General features: G+C 41.1%; 1 protein-coding gene across 1 annotated transcript in view; it reads right to left on the bottom strand.

The window, feature by feature from the left end:
• The window catches only part of LOC139919248 (fibroblast growth factor 14-like), a 55,313-nt gene extending 29,756 nt beyond the window's left edge, over positions 1 to 25,557 (bottom strand). The window contains exon 1 of the mRNA XM_071908925.2: positions 24,852 to 25,557. Within this exon, the coding sequence (XP_071765026.2) occupies positions 24,852 to 25,557 (706 nt within the window). The remainder of the gene's footprint in view (positions 1 to 24,851) is intronic.
• Positions 25,558 to 25,760: the final 203 nt, after the last annotated feature.

The following is a 25,760-nucleotide window of genomic DNA, read 5'->3' as shown; positions in this document are numbered from 1 at the left end:
CTCTTTCTCCCTCTCCCTCTCTCTCATACACACATAACTTTTCTCCTTGTTATGACAGAAATACATGGTTCCATGTGTCCACTAGGTGGCGCCAGAGTGTGTCTAAGAGCATCAGACCAACAACAGGTGTTCACAGATAATATTAGCAGAAATATTGAACAGTTAGAGAGGAAGATGAAACTGTATATATCAGCTTTACATCATTCAAGACATATGATTAACATTGTATATTGACTGTAAATATATATGACACTGTAAATCACATATGACTTCCTTTTATCTCTCCTATTTTCCCCTCTTTCTCTTGCTGCTTTCTTTCATTTTTTCACATTCTCCTCTTCTCTCCACAGATATTCACTTATTTTGTGCTATATATATTTCATATTTTTCCAATATGTTCATATCATATGTTTTTCACTCATTTTTACTTTGTCTCTTTACTCTCTCGCACATCATCTGTACTTCATTTTTTCCATACTTTTTGTTTATATTTCTACTTAAAATATTCCAGTATTGTAATTGCATTATCTTTAATACCTCCTTTATGCATATAATATTATTGTTTGCTGTATCCTATTACTATTTAATTCTGCAAAAACCCAATTTCCCTAGAGGGATCAATAAAGTTTCATCTTATTTTATCTTATCGTATCATATTGTATCTTATCTATTATTTTCTCTTTTTCTCTTGTTCCACCCTCTACTTCTCTTTCACTTCCCCCTTTCTCCTCCTCCTCACCTCCTTCTTCACCTCCATGCAAACAAGTTTGACTTAGAAGCTCATAGACTTTAGAAGTGGTAGAAGCTTCAGAGGGTTTGACAAGCTTTCTTCCGCTTACCAAACTTATTCAAAAATCATGTAAAGAGACATTTTACAGCCTCAAAATTCATATAAGACTCATGTTTAACTGTCACATACTGTCAGTTGTTGGCAGTGATGCAGTGGTAAATAAAAAGGAGGGTAAACTATGACCTCATCATAAAGTGAATAACCACCAATGCAAGCAAAAATCAGTTATATTTTCAGAAAAGAGCGTTCACTTATGCTTTTTCCCCCTTAAAAGATGGAGAGAGATTGGACTCAAAACTATTGACAAATGTGTGCATAATAATCCATAAATAAGAGACACATCACAAATGTGTTTTACTATCCACAAACAAATATCTCTCAACTAGTGGCTTGTAAATTGTCCTTTAAATGAGTGTGCAATGATTTGTACAAATGGTATATGTTCTCCCTTTTGTACTTATATCTCACACTTTGTATAGGAAAAAAACAAAACATATATGTTTCCAATTTCCATGTATGTTTTGCAATAAGCATTCTCAAATGTAAAATTGGCTTGTGAAGTGTTGAATCTGCATTTGTGGATCATTCAGTGGCGCAAGTTTGAGACTTTCCCTCATTTATTTGTATGATTTTGAGACTATCCTTTCGCCGTTCCTGCTCAATCCACACACAAATAGCTGCTGATCCACACACAAATGTGTCATTATACACAAATTTGTCAATAGTTTTGAGTCCGATCTCTCTCCATATTAAAAGATCCTATCTTCATTCGTTTTACGCTACTTACTGTGATATCAAGTATGAATTTACATGATGAAGATTCATCTCAGGCTGAAAAGGTGGGTAAATTTTGCAGTTTAAAAAGTGAAAAATGTCTTCAATACTAATGAATCATATAGAAACAAAGGCAGCACCGATTCAGACATTTTTTCTGTAATTCGGGACTTTGATATGATGTCATCTTTTGTCCCATTAACCAATCAAATGCAGCTATTTGAGCGACTGTAGTGCAGGTAAACCCAGAATCTTCGACAGGCTTTCTTCCTTTTGTCCTCGATGCTGCTGACACAGAACTATTTAAATTTAGAAGGAACCACTGATTCTCCTTCGCTTCCGTCTCTTTCCCAGACAGCAGAAAGAGAGAACAAAAAGACGTGTGTGTGTGTGCACGCGCTGTTTTATCCAGGTCAGCCCAAGTGAAGTGAGTTATGAATAAATCAAAGCTACATTTACATTAAAATTCATCTCTCCTGCTGCTTTATATAACATCAGAAGAGGAGGGGGGGGAAAGACAGCTCTTAATCTTCAAAAGGAACATTTTTTACACACACATACACACACACACACACACACACACACACACACCTCCTCCTCTACCAGCACCTCGTCCCAAATCTTCCTGCTTTATGGTAGAGGGATTGGAAGTACAGAAACAGACACACACACACACACACACACACACACACATAAATGCGAGCACACACACACCAAAATCAAGCAAGTAGGAAAACATAAATATATTCAACACATGCACAATAAACGCATATCTTTATACTGATATTTGTCTGTCTTTCTCTCTCTCTCTCTCACTGTCTATCTCTCTGTCTCTCCAGCTACAAGAAAGCTGATGTCAACACACACTTCTATTCTATTCTATTCAATTCTATTTTATTCTGTGTGTGTGTGTGTGTGTGTGTGTGTGTGTGTGTGTGTGTGTGTCTACAGTTTTACCCTGTCTGTACAAAGGCAGCAGCGCCCTCCACAGGCTCTAGAAAGTAACTGCATTCTCTCCACTCGTCTCATTCTCCTCTCTCTCCTTTCCTTCCTCTCCTCTCCATCCCCTCTTCCTCTCAATTTCTTCCTCCTCCTCCTTTCAGCCCATTCTCCCTCTCCTCTCCCTCCAATTCTTCACTATCTTGTCTTTCTCTTCCTCTCTCTTCTTGTTCAAACCAGGTCTTATCTGTTATTGATCAATTCCACAATAAATATGTAATCAATCAAACTGCATCATATCCATCATATCAGAGGAATACCACACTGACTGGACCAGATCTGATTTTTAATAAAAGACCAGTATCAGCATATATATCAGTCTAAGCCTTCTTGTTATCTCTAGTTTTTCATCTTTCACTCTCACTCTTCTAAACGGTACAGATAAAGGTCAGAGGTCAGAGTCATCAGGCAGATAGACGTCATAGCTGTCACTCATCCTTCTCTCTCTCTTTTTCCCTCCTCTCCCTTCGCCTTTAACCCTGCTCTCTCTTTTCCTCTCCCCACCTCCTTCCCACCTCTCTCTATCCCTCTTCTTCTCCTCTCATCCTATTTTTTCTCTGTCATTACTCCTCTATCCATCCACCTATCCTCTCTCCTCCCTATAGAACAGCAGGAAGGGGAAGAAAAGGATGATGAAGATAGAAAAACATGGTGGAAAGAAGAGCCAACCATTGGCTAACCGGTGTATTGGTCCAACCCTAGACTGCCCAATATGATTGATATTGGAATAGTGTCTTTTGGAGCGCTTATACAAAAGATTTTACTTTGTGATTTTGATTTTACACACTTTGCTCTTTCTTTTATATGAATTTAACTACATTCCGACTGTATGTTGTATGTTGTTGGTCTGCATTTTTTCTGTTTGTCTTCATGCTGCTTTCCTGGCCAGGACTCCCTTGAAAAAGAGATTCTTATTCTGATAGTGACAAACCCAGTTAAATAAAGATGAAATGAAAACTAAAGTAAGATTTGGAACTTTCTAAACAGTGTGTTATGGGTTGACAACAACAACAGACATGACCAATCAAAAGGAGGCAAACTGATTGGTCGGTTATACAAGCATTTAGCTGACGCTTTTATTCATACAGCAAGTAAGCAAGTAAGGGGTCAGTGTCTAGTTCAAGGACACTTTGTCAAGACAAAATGACTCAAACCTGTGACCTTATGGGACAATCTCACTAACCACTAGGCCACCCAACACAACACTTCCAATGTCTAAAGCCTAGGTCACACTACAAGACTACACAAACATTTCCTGATGAGGGCAGTTCTGACTAAACGGCTGGTCATGGGTAAATCCTTGCCTTGCCATAGGAAATCTGTGCACACTAGGCGACATTGCAAAGATGGGGCGTCACATACATGAAGACAAGAGAAAACACACTACCCGATTTTGTCAGCGTCTTGTTTCAAAATTCGCAAATCTTCGAAAAAGGAAGTCATGAGAGAATTGCGAGACAAAACAAACATACTTCTGTTCCGGTTCATTCTCTTTTTCGTCCTCCTTGAGCTAAACTCCCATTGGCTGTTAGACGAGTCTCAGATTTCAGACTGGACATGACCTGATGAAGGTCTAAGGACCGAAACGTTGTATCAGTAATAAAGTTTATTGCAAGTAAAAGGACAGTGTGCAGGAATTCTCTCTTCTCTTGCCTATGGACATTTCCTCCTACGCACCTGTCTACAAGAAACTGAAGGTGTGCATGAGCCTCTACAGTCAAGACTGGACGTGACAAAACGAACACGTTTGAAACCATTTTGTCGGGCTCCAACTAGTCCGGAGTCATCGGGAGGACCACAATCTCAAGTCTTGAGACCATTCACACTACAAGATAATCTGTCCCACTTACCCTGACTAACTAAACAGGGAGGCCCGCTCTTAAAAAAGATTTTCAGCTAGCAAGAGACAACTGGAAAGCAATAGAAAGAGATGTAATTTATAGATTCCAGTGCAATGAATCAAACAACCAGACTGATTCACAAATGGCAAAATTATGCAGGTAAGATTGGGTAGAAAGAGGGAACTATAGGATGTTAGAGAGATAGAGAGATAAACATAAGGGAGGGAGGGAGGAATGAGGGAGAGAGAGAGAGAGAGAGAGAGAGAGAGAGACAGATGTGGGTGGGTGTTCCCCAGACATGGGTGTGAGGATAGCCACTCTGAACTGAGCTGGATGAGTCATAATTCACACCCACACACCCGCGTGTACACATACACACACACACACAGACTCGGGGAAGTCCGCTGTTACCTAGGTAACGAGTGATTAGTGACGCAGGTGTGTCTCCGAGCGGAGGGAGAACACCTGCTGAATGCTGAGAGGCCGACACACACACACACACACTCACTCAGAGTCGGGCTGTTCAACACCTGCTGAATGCTTTGAGGAGAATATACAAACACATACAAACAAGCTCACACACACACACACACACACACACACACAGATTCAAGCTATTAAACTGTCACTGTTTCCTCTCCTCTTGTTTCCTTTCCTTTCCTTTCCCTTCCTTTCCTTTCCTCTCCTCTCTATCTTAGCAACATCACCAACTCAGTGGGGAGGAGGAGAGAGGGAATGGAGGGAGTAAATTATTCATCCACACCCCCTCCTCTCTTCTCCTCTTCCTCGTTTCCTCCATGTCTGTCTGCTGTCTCTAGTGCCTTGAATCTCTCTCTCTCTCTCTCTCTCTCTCTCTCTCTCCTTTTCAATGCCTCTCACAGCACAGAGAACAGCAGGAAACTTGACATCTACCGGGTGTCAGAGTCAAACTCTGGAATCACAGGGAAAACAGTAGCACCATATATTTCTTCTGGTTGCACTTGTTCTCCCTGCACACACCGGTTGTCAGGATGGTTTAAGGCTGGGAACACACTGGAAGACATTGAAAATGAGCACAAATAACAAATTTCACAGATTTGTTTTTTGTCGCTCAGTTGTAAATCTGTACAACAACATGTATTAATATGCAATGAAAAACCAAAGAAAAAACACTAAAAGAGAGTCAAACTGTGGTTGGAGAGTTGCGGTCATTGTGGGTTGAGATGACTTTTAACTAGTTACACATTATTATCATTAATACAACATTTTAATAGGGGAGAACGGGGTAAGTTGAGCCTGTGGGTAAGATGAGCCACCCCTTGTTTTGAGGCAACCATACCCAAAAACAATCATGTGACCACAGGTTTAGGAAGACTAACTCAATTTTCTGTAATGGAGGAGAAAAAATGGAGAACCTAGTAAGAGAGCCAGGTCACAAAAAAGATATGATTTTTAGTATGTTAGATGATTTCGTCAGCCCGATTTGCCATGTGAAGCTGTTGCTCAAGAGCTATTTTCGAACATTACAGAGCAGATATCATTATGCCAGCAGACTACAAACAGAAAACCAACAGGGGTTCAGCCCCCGCGGAGGATCTGAAAAGAGCAGCCGAGGAAGCCGATTCGATCAGAGGCAAGGGAACAAAAGATAGATAGACTGACACTAAAGAGCGACTCCTGAGAAAATCAATGGAGCAATACCATGAACCATGACACACACACACTCATACACACCGCAAAACATTGCGCTGACAGTTGTGCGGAGCCAAGTTGTGTTTTGAAAGGATTATCACCATGCTATTTTGAAGTAAACATTGGTTATGTTGCTAGAATGCGATTTTCAGAGGAGACAGAATGGAGAAACAGACGTTCTGCCCCCTAGGCTCATAAGGCCCGAGTGAAAGGACTGAAAAGGACAACCTGGGGTAAGTTGTGTCAAAAGACCAACTTCTGTCAAGGTGTTTGAAGTACACATTAATTTTGCCATTGTATCACAAAATGGAAAAAGTGGCTCATTTTACCCCCATTTTACCCTTCCTCCTCAGCTTACTGTGAACTTGGCTCTGATTGGGTGTTGGCGGACTAAGAAACATTTGGCTCAGATCAGTCTGTTCAGATTGAATCTATAATCCCCTCACACTACCAGATAATTTGAGCGGACTGTCGTCCTGACCAAGCCTCCAATCGAGATTTCCCCTCCAAGTGTCAGGGTGGCAAATAGATCGGCCCAATAATCCTCTAGAGTGTCCCCAGTCTTAGGTGCCTGAGGTGTGGGGACAAATCCCACTTCTGACAAGAAGTTCTGATACTTGTTTAGTTGCCATTCTGTTCAGAACTGCCTGTCAGAAGTGGGATTCAAACCTAAACCTCCAATTGGAGACCAGAATCCCTGGAGCCTTAGACCACCATCCTGACAACTAGTGTTTGCAGGGAATACGAGTGCAACAAGAAGCAAATCCGATCAGAGATATCAAAGTTATCGCATGTGATGTACGTACAAACAAACAGAGATCGATCCATAGTCCTCCGCCCGGATTTAATGGTGGGAGATAAAATATATGGTTTTACTGATCCCTACAGTTCCCGACTTGTCGGACGCCCTGTAGATTCTCCACAACAGATGAAATCCTACCCACAGCAGGACTTGCAAGGGCTTTGTGGACTCTAGAAAGCCCTCTCCACATCTAAGACATCATTATTAATCTCTCATCTAAAAGCAACCTGCTTTTGGCTTCAGAGGAACTTAAGGGAAGACTTGACTTGTTGTCAATCTAAATTAATGAGGAGGTGGTATATCCTGAGGGAAAACTTGACTCTTAGCATCATCAGCAATTATCCCTTATTGCTGTACATTCTAACTAGAATACTGGTGAGCTGGCTTTTCAAAATCTAAGATGAAACTTTAATGATGCCCGAGGGGAAACTGGGTCATTGCAGCAGCATGTAGTAATAGGATACAGCAAAGAAAAATAGAATATAAGTAGGAATATAGCAATGTGGGGGCATTTAAACATAACGCAGCTGACGATTACAATGTGTTAAGAGCATATTAAGTAGAAACATTTGAATGACAAGTATATATATAGTCACATATACCTGCATTTTCTTCAAGTCAACTAAATGAAGAATAAATTGGTCTTCAATGATAATTTTTCACGTAAAACGATGTCGGTTCAGAATGGGAGACTTCTGGTGAGTCTTCTGAAACAGAGCGGTTACATAAGCGCTCCAGATTTTTCCCCCCAAAAAAACTGAGAACAACAGAGGAAGACGGGAGGAGGGGAGGGAGACGGAAGAGGGTGCAACTGGGGATGGGGAAGAGAGAGATAACTAGAGAGAGAGAGAGAGAGAGAGAGAGTGAAGAAAGAACTCCTTCAAGCAAGAGTTCCAACCACAGCTCCCCTAGATATGCCTTGAAATCAGAGCTGGGTGGGGCGTTGGGAGGGCTCAAAAGAAATTGTATGTGGTGTGAAAATTTTTGTCTGGGAAATAAAGGCAAAAACGGCACAGTCTGAACCAGGTTTCATGGTTCTAAATGCAGTTCAGTCAGTACAGTTCCATGTTCTTCACCCAGAGTTTACGGTCAGCCAATCCGTTTTTTACTCTACATCATGTCATGATACCCTTATGCTTCACACACATCATGTAAAAGCATGAATCACATTCAGCACACTGGAGGAAGGGAGTCAATGACTGCAATCAATCTCTTTCTATGTCTCTCTCTCTCTCCTTATCTCTTTATTTTTCTTCCTCCGTCTCCCTCTCATCCTCCGTACCTCCCTCTAGATCATCCAGTACATTCATTCAACTAGGCCGCCATGGTACCAATTCATCTCATCTCTATTATCTAAACATGTCTCCTCCACTTCATCTACATATCCCCCCTCATGACTGGATTTAATTTAATAGGTGAAATCTCTCAGAGACTGGAGCTTTTACCTGGATCCACTTAATACCTTGAGGTCATTCTCTGACTCATTGGCAAAGTCCCTGTATCTAATATCATTTGCCACTTAAAACCTCCAAACCCGCTTATATCAACTAAATTTCTGGGGACAAAGTGAAGTGATGACTGATGACTGATGATAAATCTGTTGGAGGTCACCAAACTATCAGCTTAGAAGGAACATTGGTCCTGAGTGTTCCCTGATCCATTATAATGCTAAAAACTAGATCAGATTTGGATTCAGGCTAAGGTATGGCGAGTTCCAACATCTAATACCTAATCAACATCCATGTGTACAATGCTTTCAGTGGCGTACAGTACAGTACAGTGCAGTTCAGTACAGTACAGTACAGTGCAGTACAGTACAGTACACTACAGTGCTGACTGGAGCAGTGCCAATGAAATCTAATATGTTTATGTGTTTGTCAATACTAATTCATTTACTGTGTATGTGTGTGTGCGTGTGCGTGTGCGTGTGCATGTGTGTGTGTATGAGTGTGTGTGTGTGTGTGTGTTGCACACACACACACACACTGTTGTTGTTGATCTAGGTCAGAAGGCACTTGGATCCAGAGTAGAATCGATTGGTTTGCCAACAGCTACACTCTTCCAATCACAGTAACAACCACAATTCCCAATCCACTGCACCACTGTCAACAGTACCTTCCACTGCATTGGCCCTTTAAAGAGCGAAAGCAATTACTTATCTCACAAGCCTCTGAGATGTTCACATCAAGGTAACCCGCTGGACTCTCTGGTAATGAGCCAGTTCGGTCCGAGCTGGGTCATTCTTTGACTGCGGTGCCAATGCTGTCACAGCATTGACATCATATAAAAGAGTGAACAAGTTTGTTTTTAAAATACCTCTTTGTAGATTGAGCAACAAAAAACTTTTGCAATATGTATATGTATGAAATATATACTATTTCATAGTGATCCAACGTGACAATTACACAGAAATGATAGAATATATTTCTGCTTTGCTGGGTATTTTTTTTCCCTTGGCCTTCTTTGGATAACAAGTCAAGTTTAACTTTAGATAACGGTTTTACTATAGTAACAAAAGGACACTGACAAAATGCAGAATTAAAGCCACGATCCCTAGTCAGTAAAACAACATCAGAACTGCTGCACTAGATGATGAAAACATATTTCTGAGGCTGATAATCCTGTTGAAGTGAGTTACAATATTGGCTAATCTGTTTTCCCCGCAGCACTGCATTTAAGGTGTATATGTGGACGTGTATGCGTTTGTGCGCGTGTGTGGATACAGTAATTCACTTCCTTGACAATGTGAACACGTCAGCACCACGGCGCATTGGCGGATCCCATCTAGCCCCTAAAGCTCACATAATACTTCATCTAATCCAAACTCTGCCACAATACAAGCCTAATACAGACGCTAATCCCAGGTACAGCGGCGATTTGAGAGGGGATGAAGGAGACGGCGTCCTCTCTGTTGGACGAATACACCCGCCTCCTGCCAAATAAGCTCTGAGCCGCTAACTGCTGTGCATTGAAAACAGTGCTACTCTAACAGTTTTACCTCTGTGTCTTATTTAGAGCCTTAGAGAGCAGAGGCTAATGGATTTGAGATGACAAAGTGTTAACATGCACTGTAACTAATTAAATGATGGGCAAACAGGCATGAAATTGCTACCGATCTTCTCGGTGCACAAGTGGATGAGAGAGCTTTCCATTGAAACACAATATGAAGAGCATTCCTGTTACAGATGTAGCCATCTGAAGTCTCACTTTGTACCGTCTAAATGCCAATTCAGCTGCAACTTGAATTAATTTTGTTCTTTTACAGCCTTCTAAGAGAACTTAGGGTCAAGCAATACTGTTTGGGGATATTTTTTAATCAGTTACAAGAGGATTTGCTTTCATCCCACATGGCACAGTGAAATAAAATGTCACTGCCTCAAAGCGATCATAGAGAAGTAATTTTAATTGAATGATTTGGAGGGAAATTGATGGATTAAAAAAAACAATGTGTCCTTGCCTGGCAAAACCACACAGCCAAACTATAGTCTTTCATCATACTGAGGTTAACAAAAACACATCGAGTGTCACATTTATGAAAAGATTTCCTTGGAGTCATGTGACCCATAGGAGAACTGAATAGGAGACAAGGAAAGGAAACAAGGAGACAAGCCTGCTGGGAAGGAAGCGGCTGATGTCTATCCACCTCACACACACACACACACACACACACACACACACACGCACACACACACACACACACTCATCATTGAGAGCTACGTCATATAGAGCCCTCCAGACAGTCTAGAGCGTGTGACGCCTGACTTATCAACCACGACAAAGGGTGTGTGTGTCTGTGCTGAGTGTGTTATGTCTTTGTGTATAGTCCCGATTCAAATTCATGAGGCGGCTAAGAATAAAGGCACTGTGTTGGGGTTAGTGATCAGGTCATATAACCTAATATAATAACCTTATATACCTAATATAAGAAAACTGATCAGAAATCGGCACTCATTTTCTAAGATTCCACTAAAACATACACTGAATGTACAAAATAATAAGAACATCTTCCTGATTTTGAGTCGCAGCCCCTTTTGCACAATCCACATCTCAGTTGTCTCAAATCTTAAAACTTCTCCTCTAACTCGTCTGCTTCTCTTTAGCTCCATCTCCTCCTTTGTGATTGGTACAGATTTAATAAGAGAAATCAATAAGGGATAATGGCTTTTACCTGGATTCACCTCATCAGTGCCCTATTCGGATGGGATTGGAGCATGTCTGTAATTTTAATACCATCACAATCTGCCATGTTGTAATTTTTACAGACTGCTTGAGGTAAAAATGCCAGCCTTTTTCACCTCCTATGAAATCACCAGTAAATAACCCCAGGTCAAACTAGTCCTATCCAAACTGACTTTGATTGTTGTCAGACCTATTCCTGCCATAGCAGAAGTTTTTCTGGACTTTGGCCATTTTTCTACAATAAGCAGCAATGGAGATGTCGAGATCAGACCCAAAGTCTCAACTTGCACACTGATTACAGAGATCTCTTATGTCCTGTGTTCAATAGTTACTTTACGCATATTATCCTGAAAACTAATCCCGTAATGGTCTTACTCGGACCAGTTCTGTAATGTAAACCCATTCTGTAATTTAAACAAGAGGCACTTGAGCTGCCTAATGTCTTGCCATAATCACTATGATATACTAAACATAAGCAGTTATGCTAATGAATGCAAATTAATGTAATTAATTAAGCTAATTCATGTATTAATTAGCAAATATTTCTATCTGTATCTTAAAGCATTAAGGAGTTATAGTAGCTTCAAGAAAATCAGTTTTTCCTCATTAATATGCAAATTTATGCGGCAAGGTTCTCCAAAATCTAATCAGATCATCTACTCTATAGGGGGAACCTGTGGTGTAAGTATGAAGTTTCCATCATGTAATTATGACGTATCATGTTTAAAGGCTGCATGAAAATGGAAATTTCTCAATATTGCAAAGGATTTTATGCTCGTTTGAAGCAGAAAGGTTTTTGTCATAAGGAGGTTATGCGATAAATATTGATGCAAACTCATTTGTCAAATAAATAACGATGTAGCAGCTGATGGAAACTCACTAGTTCGCATTTCAAAAGTTCACTTAAAATTCGCTTGACAGATGGATAAAAATACAGCAGATGGGAAACTAAGAATTATTTTTCTTGATCCTGAAAAACGGACTTTCTGGAGATATGAGGTTGTTGTCCAACAGCAGCCAATTTTATAAGTTAAGATAATTTCAAGATAATTTATGCGTACGGTACAGCCCCTCATTATTTAGGAATGTTTGTTTTCAAGCCCAGAGTGGCCCAGTAGCTCAGTCACGACTAAAGCTTTATAACAGCCATGTTTGTTGTCAGTAATGCAAATTGCTGTCAATCTTTTGTAGTGATTCTTGAATGGCAACACTCTGTTTAACCAGTGACAATCTGCAATGATGATGATGAGGATCAGAAATAGTCCAGCACATTCTCCACAAAAATGCTCTCTCTCTCTCTCTCTCTCTCTCTCTCTCTCTCTCTCTCTCTCTCTCTCTCTCTCTCTCTCTCTCTCTCACGTGCGCACCACCTGTTTTGTCAGCAATCAGATGAAAGATAGATCATGTGACAGATGTTTGAAAGGTGAAAAATATTTCGATGTGTGACTGGATTCACACAACGTGAAATGAACCATAGTGGTGGATGTTGGTGATAATAACATCTTAAGGAGAGGCACCACAGGTGAAAACGATGATTTTGTCTGGATTGGACAATTTTGAGATATTATAACATTTTGCTTCTGTAACTACTCTGGTGTCATAAAATATCCAAAACAACCACTGAACACAACTATGCTTTTATGCTTTTATGCTGCATCAACTACAACAAGCACAAAATTAGCTTAAAAAAATAAAATAAATAAATAACCACATAAAACCCAAATTGGTCATTTTCTCAAGAGGACATATTTTACACTTTTATACACTTTTTTCAACTTAATTTATGGCCACTAGATTTGACCTGCTATTTCTGAACAGAAATATTTCTATTTTAAGGGGAATTTTATTTGAAAAATATGGCAAACAATCTGAGATTTTCACCATATACATAGGATTTTCACCAGTATGGTTCACCAGTATGAAACAGGAAAATGCACTCCGCCCTTATCCAATGAGAAAAAAAAATGCTAACATATTTGAACATGTTATTAGAACGACAAAATAAACAAAATGTGTTTGTATTTATGTCCATATTCCATAGGCCATACTGCTGATATGATGAAAGGATTTTGTTTTTTTACTTATTCACCTGTGGTGCCTCATCTTGACTTCATACTCTACAGATTTCTGAGGCAAAGTGACATTGTAGAAGTGAATGTGCTCACCCTGTTCTCTCTCTCTCTCTCTCTCTCTCTCTCTCTCTCTCTCTCTCTCTCTCTCTAACTTCTGTTTCTATGTCTCTCTCTCTCTCAGGATAGATGGACACAGTGGATGACTTGGTTACCACTGCATAAATGAGTAGCTTACCTGGTTCAGCTCTGCCCAAAGCAGCTCGTATTCTCTTCTCTGCTACCTTCAGTATGGCTTCCAAGTCCATGATTAACACACACACACACACACACACACCTCCAAACACAAACCCCCTTCACTCCTTGGACAATTCACCTCAACTCACCCAACACGGCCTCAAATGCACACACGCACACACACACACACACTGAGCAGGACAGATATGGCTATTGTGTCATGCAGTGCTGTCATCAAGCCAAAGGTTAACACGGACATGTGGAAGACTGAAAAAAAAAGCCAGGTCAAGTGTGTGAGAGTGAGAGACGGACAAAAGGAGTAAAAAAAATGGAAAAGCGAGATATAGAAAGAGAGAGAGAGAGAGAGATACAGTTAAGTGAAAAGTCAGTGGAAATTAAAGCCTGTCACATCTCACTTAGCACGGTTCACATCTATGTTTGTTTACTCATTTATTTCTGTTGAATAATTCATCAGTTTTATGGTTGAATTTACATTTTACATTTTGGCCATTTAGCTGATGCTATTATCCATTACAATGAGTGCAACAATAGAGTAGGCTTCAATCCTCAGATCCCGAAAAATTATAAGCAAACCAAAACTAAGGAGTGCAAAGGTCGTTTTTTTTTTTTTTTAGTCATTTGATTGGTTTTTATATCATTATCCGTACAAGCTGCCATTTAGTTTTAATTGTTAAAGTGGTTATCCTCAAGATCCTGGTTTGTTTTTATTTTGTCTCCATCATTGCTGTGGTGTTTCTGCACTGCACTCCCCAGAAATCACCTGTCAATCAAACAGTGTGGGCGGAGCTTGGATTTCTTGTTGCTGCAGTTTGAGTTTCTCTTTCCTTTGTCTGTTCAGCCATGGTGGCTATCACTGCTCATGCTAACTACCCAGTTCTTCCTCTTCTGTTTATTCCAAACAAACCAGAAATGTAAAACGCATCACTTCCTGTGCTCCAGAGGATTTTTCCCAGGAAAGAGCTACCAGACACCGGCTGTTTAGAACAGACAGTGGAAAAGCTTTGAACTGGAGATGGGTTGAATCACTATTGTCTTATAGCAATTGACAAATTATAACACTGTTGTTGTTGTGTTTCTGCTTTGGAAGCTCCAACCACGCCAATGAAAGACTCTGAATTGAATTTACACCGCAACAGAGAAAGAGGGGGAGTTGTTGTCGGGTGTTTCTCTGCTTCTTATCATTCAGTCTGTGAAAAACACTTCTTACTGGAGCCTTTGATGCCCTGCTGCCTTCTAAGTGCACTTGGAAAAGTAACACTCTGCACTCACTCACACTTGACAGAAACCTGGAGAGCGAGCCCTCAAAACTTCTATGACACACACACACACACACACACACACACTCACACGCATATAAACACACGTATACGCGCATTCCCTCATTCACCGCTCCCTCTCTTTTGACTCATTGCTTCATTTGGAAAATTTGTGTTTCCTGCGCTGGATCTAATCACACTGTAATCAACAGCGGAGTTCTCACTGGGTTTTTGTTTTTTTTAACACTGCAAAGCTGCACACATTTACTTCTGTTTGTAGCACTATCCAAATGCTATTCTGTGGATGATGGCCAACTGTTTCAGGGCCTGGTTCTGAAATATTTGTAGCAGAGCCATGTATAGAAAGAGTTTGGTAGGGTTGTACTTTGGCATTGAATAAAACTGTGTTGTTAAAATGGCGGGAAAAGAAAGTAGAGATGGCCAAATGTTTTTGGCAATGAGAAACTGAACAGCAGGAGAGCTAGCACTTCTTGAGCATTAAAGATGCTAACTGTAGCATTTTTAAACATCAATATATCACTGTCAAATTAATTGTGGTACCTTGGTATAATTACCGTAAACAAATAAGACCATGGTGGAGACGATTGGTAGCCAGTGGTATTGTTAGTGCTAATGCTTCTCAAAATTAAGACCTCATTTCCCATAAACCCTGTTGCGTTCTGTCATAAAAAGGATAGAGCTTCCTAAGTATTTTCTCTTTCTCTTTACTGAAGAGGATAAACATGGGTAAACAGTCTTTCACTCCTTCCACCATCTGCTGTCAGAAACTCTGAAAGCTTTAGCTCGGTTTGCTCTGGAAGAACAGCACTCTCTTCCTGTTTTGTGCCGTAAAGCAATCCAGCAGATTTCCCGCCAAATCCGACCCAGTGGCACACAATGTAAAATGCAGTGTAGAGACCAGTAAAGGCTGCCAGTGCTCTCGCTGATGGGCTTGTTTGTTCATGGTAATTATACTAATGTCTCAAAAATAATGGGATAATGATTTATTAATGCACCTTTAATCTAGCCCCAATTAAACCCGAATCTCATGGCTATAAATCTCAAAGTCTGCAGTTGTCATGTCCCACAGCTGAATGTAATTGCTTAGTGATATAGGCTAAAAGTCTCTTTATTGGCTAGAGCATAATTTTGAAATATTGGGACCTATATAATTTGCCATTTTTCAGATAAACTGTTTTTCTATGGAAGACGGATGATCCCTTCAATTTCCCAAAACATTAGTATCCAAAGGAGTTCATTATCTACCCTACAAAAGCAATGACCGTGAATAGAAGCTATTAATCATTTCTCTTTCTCTTTATGTGAACAAATTCGAGTGTTTCCATATCTAAGAGAAGCACAAACAGAGGTCTGACTAGAGATACTAGATGATACCAGAGCTAAAAAAAAGAGCTGTTGCACAGTGTGGATGCCTGATTGAGACCGGAGTTAATTTTATCAGCCAACGCAGCACAGACTGAAAACAAGCTCTTTTGTTTTCTTGCGAGGTTTCTTATCAGCGCATCACATTCATGAATTCACAGATGCTTCCTACAGCCATGCTCTGTCATTTTAGTCTCTCAGTTCCTCGCTCAATACCGTTCAGTACTGCTGTATATGAATCCCTAACATTTTCAAAAGCCGGTTAAACAAGTTTTTACCAATTATACAAGTATCATGCTGTACCCATACTGGTCCTGCCATGGTAAATGCTACAGTATCAGTTGGAGCAGTTGTGTGTTTCACTTTCACATCACCAACGTAATGAAGACATTTTTATTTTTATTTACTGAACCTTTATTTAACCAAGTTAGTCCCACTGAGGTTAAGAATCTCTTTTCCCATGGGAGACCTGCCCAGGAAAGCTGGAGCAAAACAAACAGAAAAGTTGCAGACCAAAATCATACAAGAGTGAGACTATACGGTTAAAGTCACGTAAAAGAGGTAAAACAATGTATGGAGGGATTTCAGGTGATTCACTGATGTGGACTATTGTGAATGAAGGTACAACATCCCCTTCCTCCACCATCTACACATACACACACACACACAGATACATACACGGCTCCACCAGTTTCTCCTCCAGTTTGATGGTCCAATGGAACCGGGACTTGTGCTTCCCTGCCAGCATCGCCATGTTTACTACTTTGTCTGTCTGTAGAGCCTTGTCACTTGTCACTAATGTTGTCACTTGTCAACATCATAAACTGCGTCGTTGACCATCACACACCTTTTGAGCCAAGACTAAAAACTTACGATAATATTAAACATGATGCACAAAGATGCTGGTTCAAACCAAACGTAAAGTCTTCTTGTGTTTTCACAAGATACAATCATGCTAACTATCATCAGTAGTTAGAACACCTATATAAATAAGCTGATGAATAAAGTTGAAGTAGTCCTTGGCCATAGCTCAGTGAGATAAGTAGATGCTTGTCATGTAGAAGGTTGTTGGTTTGACTCCCAGCACTCCAATTTACAAGCTTTCTTGGGCTTGAACCACCTCAAAACCTTCAGCCAGCCATCCATCCCCATAAGCCACTGGGTCATTCTGCCTTGGAGCCTGTTTTCTTATAGCCTTTCAATCCAGTTGGGATGTTGGCTTTCAAAATTTACCAGCTTTCTTGGGCTTGAACCACCAACCTCAAAACCTTCAGGTGGCCATCCATCCCTATAAGCCACTGGGCCATTGTGCCTTGGAGCCTGTTATCTCAGGGCTTTTCAATCTTTAGTTGGGATGTTGGTTTTCAAAATTCAGTGACTCAGGCTTGAACCCACAAACTCAAAACCTTCATGTAGGCATCTAACTCTACAAGCCACTGGGTCATTCCACCTTTTAAGCTTTCTTCTCACAGTGTTTCAATCTTTACTTGGGCTGAAACTGGGCCTAGACCTTGAACCCAGAACATCAAACTGTACTGACAGCTGTCTGTCACTTTGAGCCACTGGGTCATGTGGATTCTAAGCTTGTTTTCTGAGAGCTTTTCAGTCTTTCCTCTAGATACTGGCTGTAATCAAAGGCCTGAGCAACTTTAGGTGCGTTCCATTTGGCCAAAGTGCGTCCTCTCCTCTGTCCTCGCGGCCTTGTCTCCTCACTCGATGTGTCTCTCATTCTGTATTCATCTTTCTTGTGAATTGTGTTTGTGTGTGTTGCCATTGAATATCTCTAAATTCTTACTAAACCTCATTAACAGCATTTCATTGTCTATTTTGCACATGGTCTTACAGCTAGATCTATGGTCATTTAAGGGAATAAAAAGAATAGTGTGCAGTGTGCACAAAGCATACTGGAATACCACACCAAAATGTGCCAGTGTGGATATGGCATGGTGATATACTTGATCAATTTAGCCTGTTCAGTTCACTTTATTTGGGTTTGTTCTGGTCTGATTATATAAGATGACCTATGTGTGTGGGATGTGTGTGTGATTAGTAGACAGCTTGTCTGTGTGTGTGTGTGTGTGTGTGTGTGTGTGTGTGTGTGTGTGTGTGTATGTGTATATGACGTATGACGAGTACGAGTTCAGATGAAAGCAGAACAGACCAGGAAAGTCATTTTGTCTTTCTGCAGACTCAGTGTTTAGACAATGAGGTGATGAGCTAATAAAAGAGTGCACACACACACACACTCACACACACACACACACCACACACATCCACAGACAAACGCATAGTCTTGCAGTCATTATCTAACCCCCTAATCTTCACCTTCACCCTCACCGCTCCTTCACCCCTTACTTTAAAACTAATACTTAGAGGTTTTCCAGCTCTTCTATTTTGTATGGAAATTTGAACAAAACACACACACACACACACACTGGGGCGTATTAGAGTACTGCACCAGAACCCTCCATTCCACTGTTGAGGACAGACATCACTATGACTGTCACTGTTTTGTCAACTCATCACCTTTGGACAACGTAACAGCACGCAACTGAGAGAGAGAGGGAGAGAGAGAGAGAGAGAGAGAGAGAATACAAATTTATGCAGTTAGAACCTCTATGCAGTATTTTGAAAGTTGTGTAAAATGTGCTGATGTAGACTATTTTGTGATCCACTTTACAGGTTTCACCAACATGGATTTTTGAAGGGCGATACTGATATTTTTTGGATTGAAGCTGCCAATATATGATGTTTTGTGCCGATATTCAATATCTATTTGACAATTTTTGCGACAAAAAAGGAAAAAACAATCACGTTTCTGTTTCTCTCCAGAATTTTATGGAAAAGCCACACTGAATGAATTCTTAAGTTTCTGTATTACTGTGTATGAATTTGTGTGTGATTCCTCTGTGTGTGTGTGTGTGTGTGTGTGTGTGTTTGTGTGTGGGTAGCGGAGTGTAAAACAGGCCTTTCACTTGCAGACAGAGATCTGAAATGGCACCACCCCACCGCTATACTCCAGGGTTTAAATAAAACATCCAGCACGTTGCCTTAATGGCGACTCTCCAGAGGAGGTGAGGAGGCGTGCGAGGCGGGGGGAGAGTATATTGGTTTGTGTGTGTGTGTGCGCGCGTGCGAACGTGCGCTATAAAGGCCGAAAGCCTCTATCTGGGTCACGACACATGGGAAAGGAGACATTGAGTAACATTGTGCTTTTTCCCCCCCCTTTTAACAATGAATGATGCTGATGCTCCCAGGTTCATCTGCAGGGAACAGAGGGAGTCCCATTGACAACACAGGAAGTCCATTCAAGCTGTTTCACCACTTTTTAATAGGAAATGTGTTGTAGCACTGGGACCAAGCCAAATCACTGAACAAATGTTACATTTAATGGGTTTGATGGGGGAAAAAACTAACTACTGTGTTTTCTCATATTCAGAAAAAAAATACTTTTTGATTATGTCATGCTTTTGTTGAAGCTTAAACTGACTGGGGTTAGGATGATCTTTAAATGATGCTACTAATAATAATTTTAAGGAAAATCCAATTTAATATATGATTCATTTCACACAATAATAATTATAATTCTCATTATTATTATTATTATTATTATTATTATTATTATTAATAATAATAATAATAATAATAAATAATAATAACAAAGGAGTAAAACACATAAAACATAAAATTGACAGCAAATGCAAAGAAAGCATGGTAAGAAATATAAAAGGCAAAACAAAATTAAAAGGGAGGTTTAGAATGCATTTAGAATGAAAAAGGTTGGAAGAAAGAAAGAAACAAAGAAAGAAAAGAAAGCGAAAGCAGTTGCTTCTTATTGAGTCACCCACACGTACGCACACACACACACACACACACACACACACACACACATCAAACTGAGCTGTATTTCTGCATTCCCAGTGGACTTCCACTAATAGTGCAATTCAGAGGAAAAACACCAACAAGTGCTGAGTCAGCAGAACTCTCCCTGCTCCCCCTCTAAGTCTACATTTCACCACCGACTGCTGTGTGTATCATGCATAAACACACACACACACACACACACACACACACACACACACACACACACACATACAATTGCAATGAAATGCCATGGCAGGGTACACAATTTATAATTAAACTCAAAAGTGAAAGGTAAAAGGTGTTGGTAGAAAGACATTAGCCTCACTGTTGGTTTCTGCTACAGGGCCATGTACTGCTGGGCTGGGCTTACTCCTTTCTCCCAAAGACATTGTGTTATTCTTAAATGTGTATGAAGGGGGGATACATTGCACTAAAAAGGAACTTTGTCTTAGGTGCACTTCCCACAGATCACCTGTCAATCAAACAGTGTGGGCGGAGCTTGGATTTTCTGTTGATGCAGTTTGAGTTTCTCTTTTCTTTGTCTGTTCAGCCATGGTGGCTATCACTGATCATGCTAACTACCCAGTTCTTCTTCTTCTGTTTATTCCAAACAAACTGGAAATGTAAAACGCATCATAAAAGCTTTCATGAACTGGATATAGGTTGAATCACTATTGTGTTATATCAATCGTATTAACAACATTAAATAAATTGTTAAACTAAAACGCACCTTTACCATGTATATCCTTTCCGTGACAAGCAACGAACGTCTATCTTATCCCTTAGAGACGGTGTTTAAGCTAACGAGCTCTGTCAAAGTATCGACGCCTCCCTCATTATCTCTTATTTATCTTCCACAAACTACAGTCTCCTCCAAGTACTGGGCTGATTGCGGAGGAGAGCTCTTCACTGATTTGATCGATCACACAGATACAGACCAAATAGCTGTTTGGAGGAGTTCTACAGTGGTGGTTGAGGTGATGAGCGTACTGCTGCAGCGAGGCGGGCATGCTGCAACCCCACTTGTCCTGTATAATTCAGTAATGTTTATACTTACTCTAAATGTCAAGAGGAAGAGGTGTGTGTGTTGCGTATTCCTGTCTGTACAGGCATGTGGAGGTAAATAAAAAGGTGAATGCTTTTCAGAAAAGCAATTGCTTTTCCTTATAGAGCCGACCTCGAAGATTGTACATTTCCTAGAACTTCCACCAGTTTGACACTGCTCACTATGCTGCATACCAAGAATTCATCTCATAAAGATGTATGTGAAGTTGACTGGATGTAGTTGAGGGTATACACACATAATGGAGGGTAAACCCACCAAAACTCAGAGTTTACCATCCTGTTTTTTACGCTGACATACAAAACGATATGAAAGTTCTAGCGCATCGTATCGTGTCATGTTGTATCGTATCGTGTCATATTGTATCGCATCGTATCGTATGTCATATTGTATCATATCTTAGTGTCATATTGTATCGTATTTTGTCATGTCATATTGTATCATATCTTATAGTGTCATATTGTATCGTATTTTGTCATGTCATATTGTATCGTGTCGTGTCATAATGTATCGTATCGTATCATATTGTATTGTATCGTGTCATATTGTATCTTATCGTGTCATATTGTATCGTATCGTGTCATATTGTATCTTATCGTGTCATATTGTATCGTATCGTACTGTGTCATATTGTATCATATCTTATCATGTCATATTGTATCGTATTTTGTCATGTCATATTGTATCGTGTCGTGTCATAATGTATCGTATCGTGTCATATTGTATCGTATCGTACTGTGTCATATTGTATCATATCTTATCATGTCATATTGTATCCTATCGTATTGTGTCATATCGTATCGTATCGTTCGTGTCATATTGTATCGTATCATGTCATGTCATATTGTATCGTATTGTCATATCGTATCGTATCGTTCATGTCATATTGTATCGTATCATGTCATGTCATATTGTATCGTATTGTCATATCGTATCGTATCGTTCATGTCATATTGTATCGTATCATGTCATGTCATATTGTATCGTATTGTGTCATGTCATATTGTATCGTATCGTTCGTGTCATATTGTATCGTATCATGTCATGTCATATTGTATCGTACTGTGTCATATTGTATTGTATCGTTCATGTCATATTATAGTGTATCGTATTGTGTCATATTGTATCGTATCGTGTCATATTGTATCGTATTGTGTTATATTGTATCGTATCGTATTGTGTTATATTGTATTGCATTGTATCGTGTCATATTGTATCGTATCTTGTCATATTGTATCGTATTGTATCGTGTCATATTGTATTGTATCGTATTGTGTCATATTGTATCATATCATGTCATATTGTATTGTATTGTGTCAAATTGTATTGTATCATGTCATATTGTATCGTATCGTATCATTTTGTATTGTATTGTATCGTATCATTTTGTATTGTATTGTATCGTGTCATATTGTATCGTATTGTGTCATATTGTATTGTATCATGTCATATTGTATCGTATTGTGTCATATTGTATTGTATTGTGTCATATTGTATCGTATCGTGTCATATTGTATCGTATCGTATCGTGTCATATTGCATCGTATCATATCGTATCGTATGTCAGCCTAAAAAAGGATGGTAAACTCTGAGTTTGGGTGTGTTTACCCTCCATTATGTGTGCATACCCTCAACCACATCCAGTCATTTCCTCACCCTAACTTCAAAATCAGCATGCTGCAGCATTCATATTGAGTTGATTAGTTACTTTTTTTGAACTGAGTGAATGAGGACACTATCAGAATCAGTAAGTCAATAGTTGATGTGCTGTTTGCTTCAGAGGTTGTCAAGGTTTACTCTCACTCACTCACTGCCCACCTTGTCAATCTAGCGGTGTCAGCAAGCCTTGACGCAGCTGTAATCTACTGAAAGACAAGGTGAGAGAGAAAGAGTGAGACGTGGAGAGAGACAGAGGTTGTAAATGCCGGTTGCTGTCCGTGGTGCTGAAAATGTGCGTGCCTTTGTCTTTTTAACACATCAGCTCAAATCCGGAGGGACAGTGCTTCGTATTCACTCAATCCAACTGAAAAAAAAACTGTCTGTTGTCTTGTAAAGAGAAGACACAGCATTAATGTCTTTGACCCCATAGCACCGTCAAAATATCCACTTCGTTTTTATTTCTTTTTTCACTTTTTTCAGTGAGTTTTCGCTTCCTGGGCCTGCCTGATTTGCAAACTCTTTACTGTTGTATCATACAGTTCTGGGAATTCAAACACACACAAGATGAGTTTGTTCCTCCATCCTCCATCTTTGTGCATAGACATAAAGCTGTAATCTGATTGGAAGCGCTTTGAAAAGTCAACTGCAAACTGGGTCAAAGTTCAAATCAGTTGAACTTTGAGAGCAGCGACTTGGTGGAAATTGGGAGTGTGACTCCTAAAGTTTCACTACCACTGCTAACGGCTGTGCCAGTTTAAAGCCACTTTGCCAGAAATGAAGAAAGACAGTAAGACAAGTGGAGAGACAGGCATTTCACAGTCCGCATGGTCCAAAACTACAACTAGATAGTCATACTTCCCTACTACATAGGTTAGTACCGTGATAAAATGGGCTAGCATGGCAAGAAGAAATATCCAATGGCCTATGCAGGATAACACTGCAATAAAACGCCAAAATAAAAGTTATAATACTTAACAAAGGCAATGGCCAAAACTGAGCAGCAGTTAATGATAAGATAATACAGACAATCTGATTGGCCTCAGAGAGTTGCCCATGCAACATGGGGCCTGTTGACCCCGAAACACCATGATGAGGATACAGAAGCAACTTCCTGATGCAATGTCAATATGCAATGTCAACCATGTCAATGCAGTGTCAACTCTCTGATGCAATGTCAATATGCAATGTCAACAATGTCAATGCAATGTCAACTATATGATGCAATGTCAGTGTCAATCTCTGTCCGGCCTCCAGGCAGAACAGAGAATAGAAAAAGAGATGAATGGTGAATGGGGAAAAAACATGATGGATATCAAAGTAAGCTACAAGGAACAAGAGTTTCATAAGAGTTTCATGTTGGGAAATGTAACTAAATGTTGCTCATTTCACACGACCTCAAAATTGATCTATACTTTCTGGAGAGCAAGCATAAGAGAAGTAAAAGACCTGATGGAAAATTAAACTGAACTTCACCTTTAAATATGTCATTCCTCTATTCTTCTGCCTGTTAATGAACTCTCACAACTGTCTCCCATAGCCAGGGAAACGTGAGAGAAGGATGTCCTGACCCTGATCTCTAAAGTCATATTGATGCACATCTGCACACAGATCCAATTGGACAAGATGGAGAAGTTGCCTACCTGTACCTAGGATTATGATACAAAGCTAGAAGCTCAGATAAACATTTTATGAGTCCCACAAGCAGCTCTGGCATCACACTTCTCACAGTCTTAGATCTCTGCTTTCTAGCTGAGGAAGGGAGTTGTTTATGTTCACAAATACAGACTGGACTGTTTGAAGCCATGGGAATAATACAGGGATTCTGAAGTCGAGTGGGTATTCCCGTTTTTTAAAGATCTTACTGTAAATTCATTGTCCAACTCTTAAATACAGCCATGTGGTGTTTCTGCATGCTGCATTATTCTTGATTTTCTGCAGCATCTCTGCCACGCACGCAGGCACGCTTGCTCTCACACACACGCACAAGCACTGGCACTGTAGTCAGTATCTGTGCTAATAAGTTAGCACCCCCCCCCCCCCCCCCCCCCCCCCCGCCTCCTTCCAGTGCGCTCACTTGCTGCACAACTGCGATTGCAGAGCAACACCAGCAAGCAGTCGAACAGTGCAGTCTCGGGGGGAACACACACACACCGACACGCACACGCACGCACAGGCATGAAAGTCTCTCTCTCTCTCTCTCTCTCTCTCTCTCTCCCTCTCAATCCCACCACAACAGAACTCACCAGTTGGGTTCTTGTTTTTCTTGAGGCTCCTGCCACAAAGACACTGCAGCATATGCGATCCTTTGCTGAAAATGTTGTTCCAAATAAACCGCATGGATTTGGCCGAGACGGGGGAGGAGGAGGAGGAGGTGGTGGTGGAGGAAGAGGAGGTGGGGGACGAGAGGCGCTCCGGATGCGGCAGCCTAAAATTCACCCACCGCATGGGGGCTGAGCCGGCCCCCTGTTTGCATGCCAGCAGAGCCGGCCAGCTGTTGGGCTCAGTTCGGCGGTGCTTCGGCCCCACGATCTGCACCATAGACAAGAATAAGAGCAGGATCCCCGGCTCGTCGCCCGGTTTCTCGCCCGGTTCCTCCGCAAGCTCGGAGACCAGCAGCCGCACGTATTCCGCGCAGTCGTCGTCGTGCGGCAAGAAAAGAGCAACCGCTGCGGCGCTTTTCCCCGCGGTCTCCGCCTCCGGCTGCCCCTGCGGCCGGTGATCCTCAGCGGCGGAGGAGCGGTCGCTGCTGGTGCAGCTGGTGCTGCTGCTGCTGCTGCCGCCCGGCCGCCGCGGCGTCAAAAGCCCCCGGGCGCTCCTCTTCAGATGGCGTCGTCTGCCGCGCGGCGCGGGGAGCGGAGCGGCGACAGCGGCGGACAGGCATGCGGCGGCGCTAGCGTGAAGTCGGCGGTACGCGGCAGCTGGCGGCTTCTGCACAAAAAACCATTGCATATTAGTGGGGATCGCAGGGGGTCGGTGCGTCCGTCCGTCCGTCCGGGAGGAGGGGGGGCAGGTGGGGGGTGCGGATGCCGGGTGTCCGTCAGCAAGCCGGTGGCATCCCTGGAACCGTACAGCAGGCGAGCACTGCAGCGGGGGGGCTCCCTTCCAAACACACACACATACACACACGCGCGCGCACGCACACACTGCACACA

This window comes from Centroberyx gerrardi, chromosome 21 (assembly GCF_048128805.1).
Source record: "Centroberyx gerrardi isolate f3 chromosome 21, fCenGer3.hap1.cur.20231027, whole genome shotgun sequence".
Taxonomy (NCBI): Eukaryota; Metazoa; Chordata; class Actinopteri; order Beryciformes; family Berycidae; genus Centroberyx; species Centroberyx gerrardi.
The sequence above is the reverse complement of the archived record's forward strand: the minus strand, read 5'-3'. Positions and strand labels throughout refer to the sequence as shown.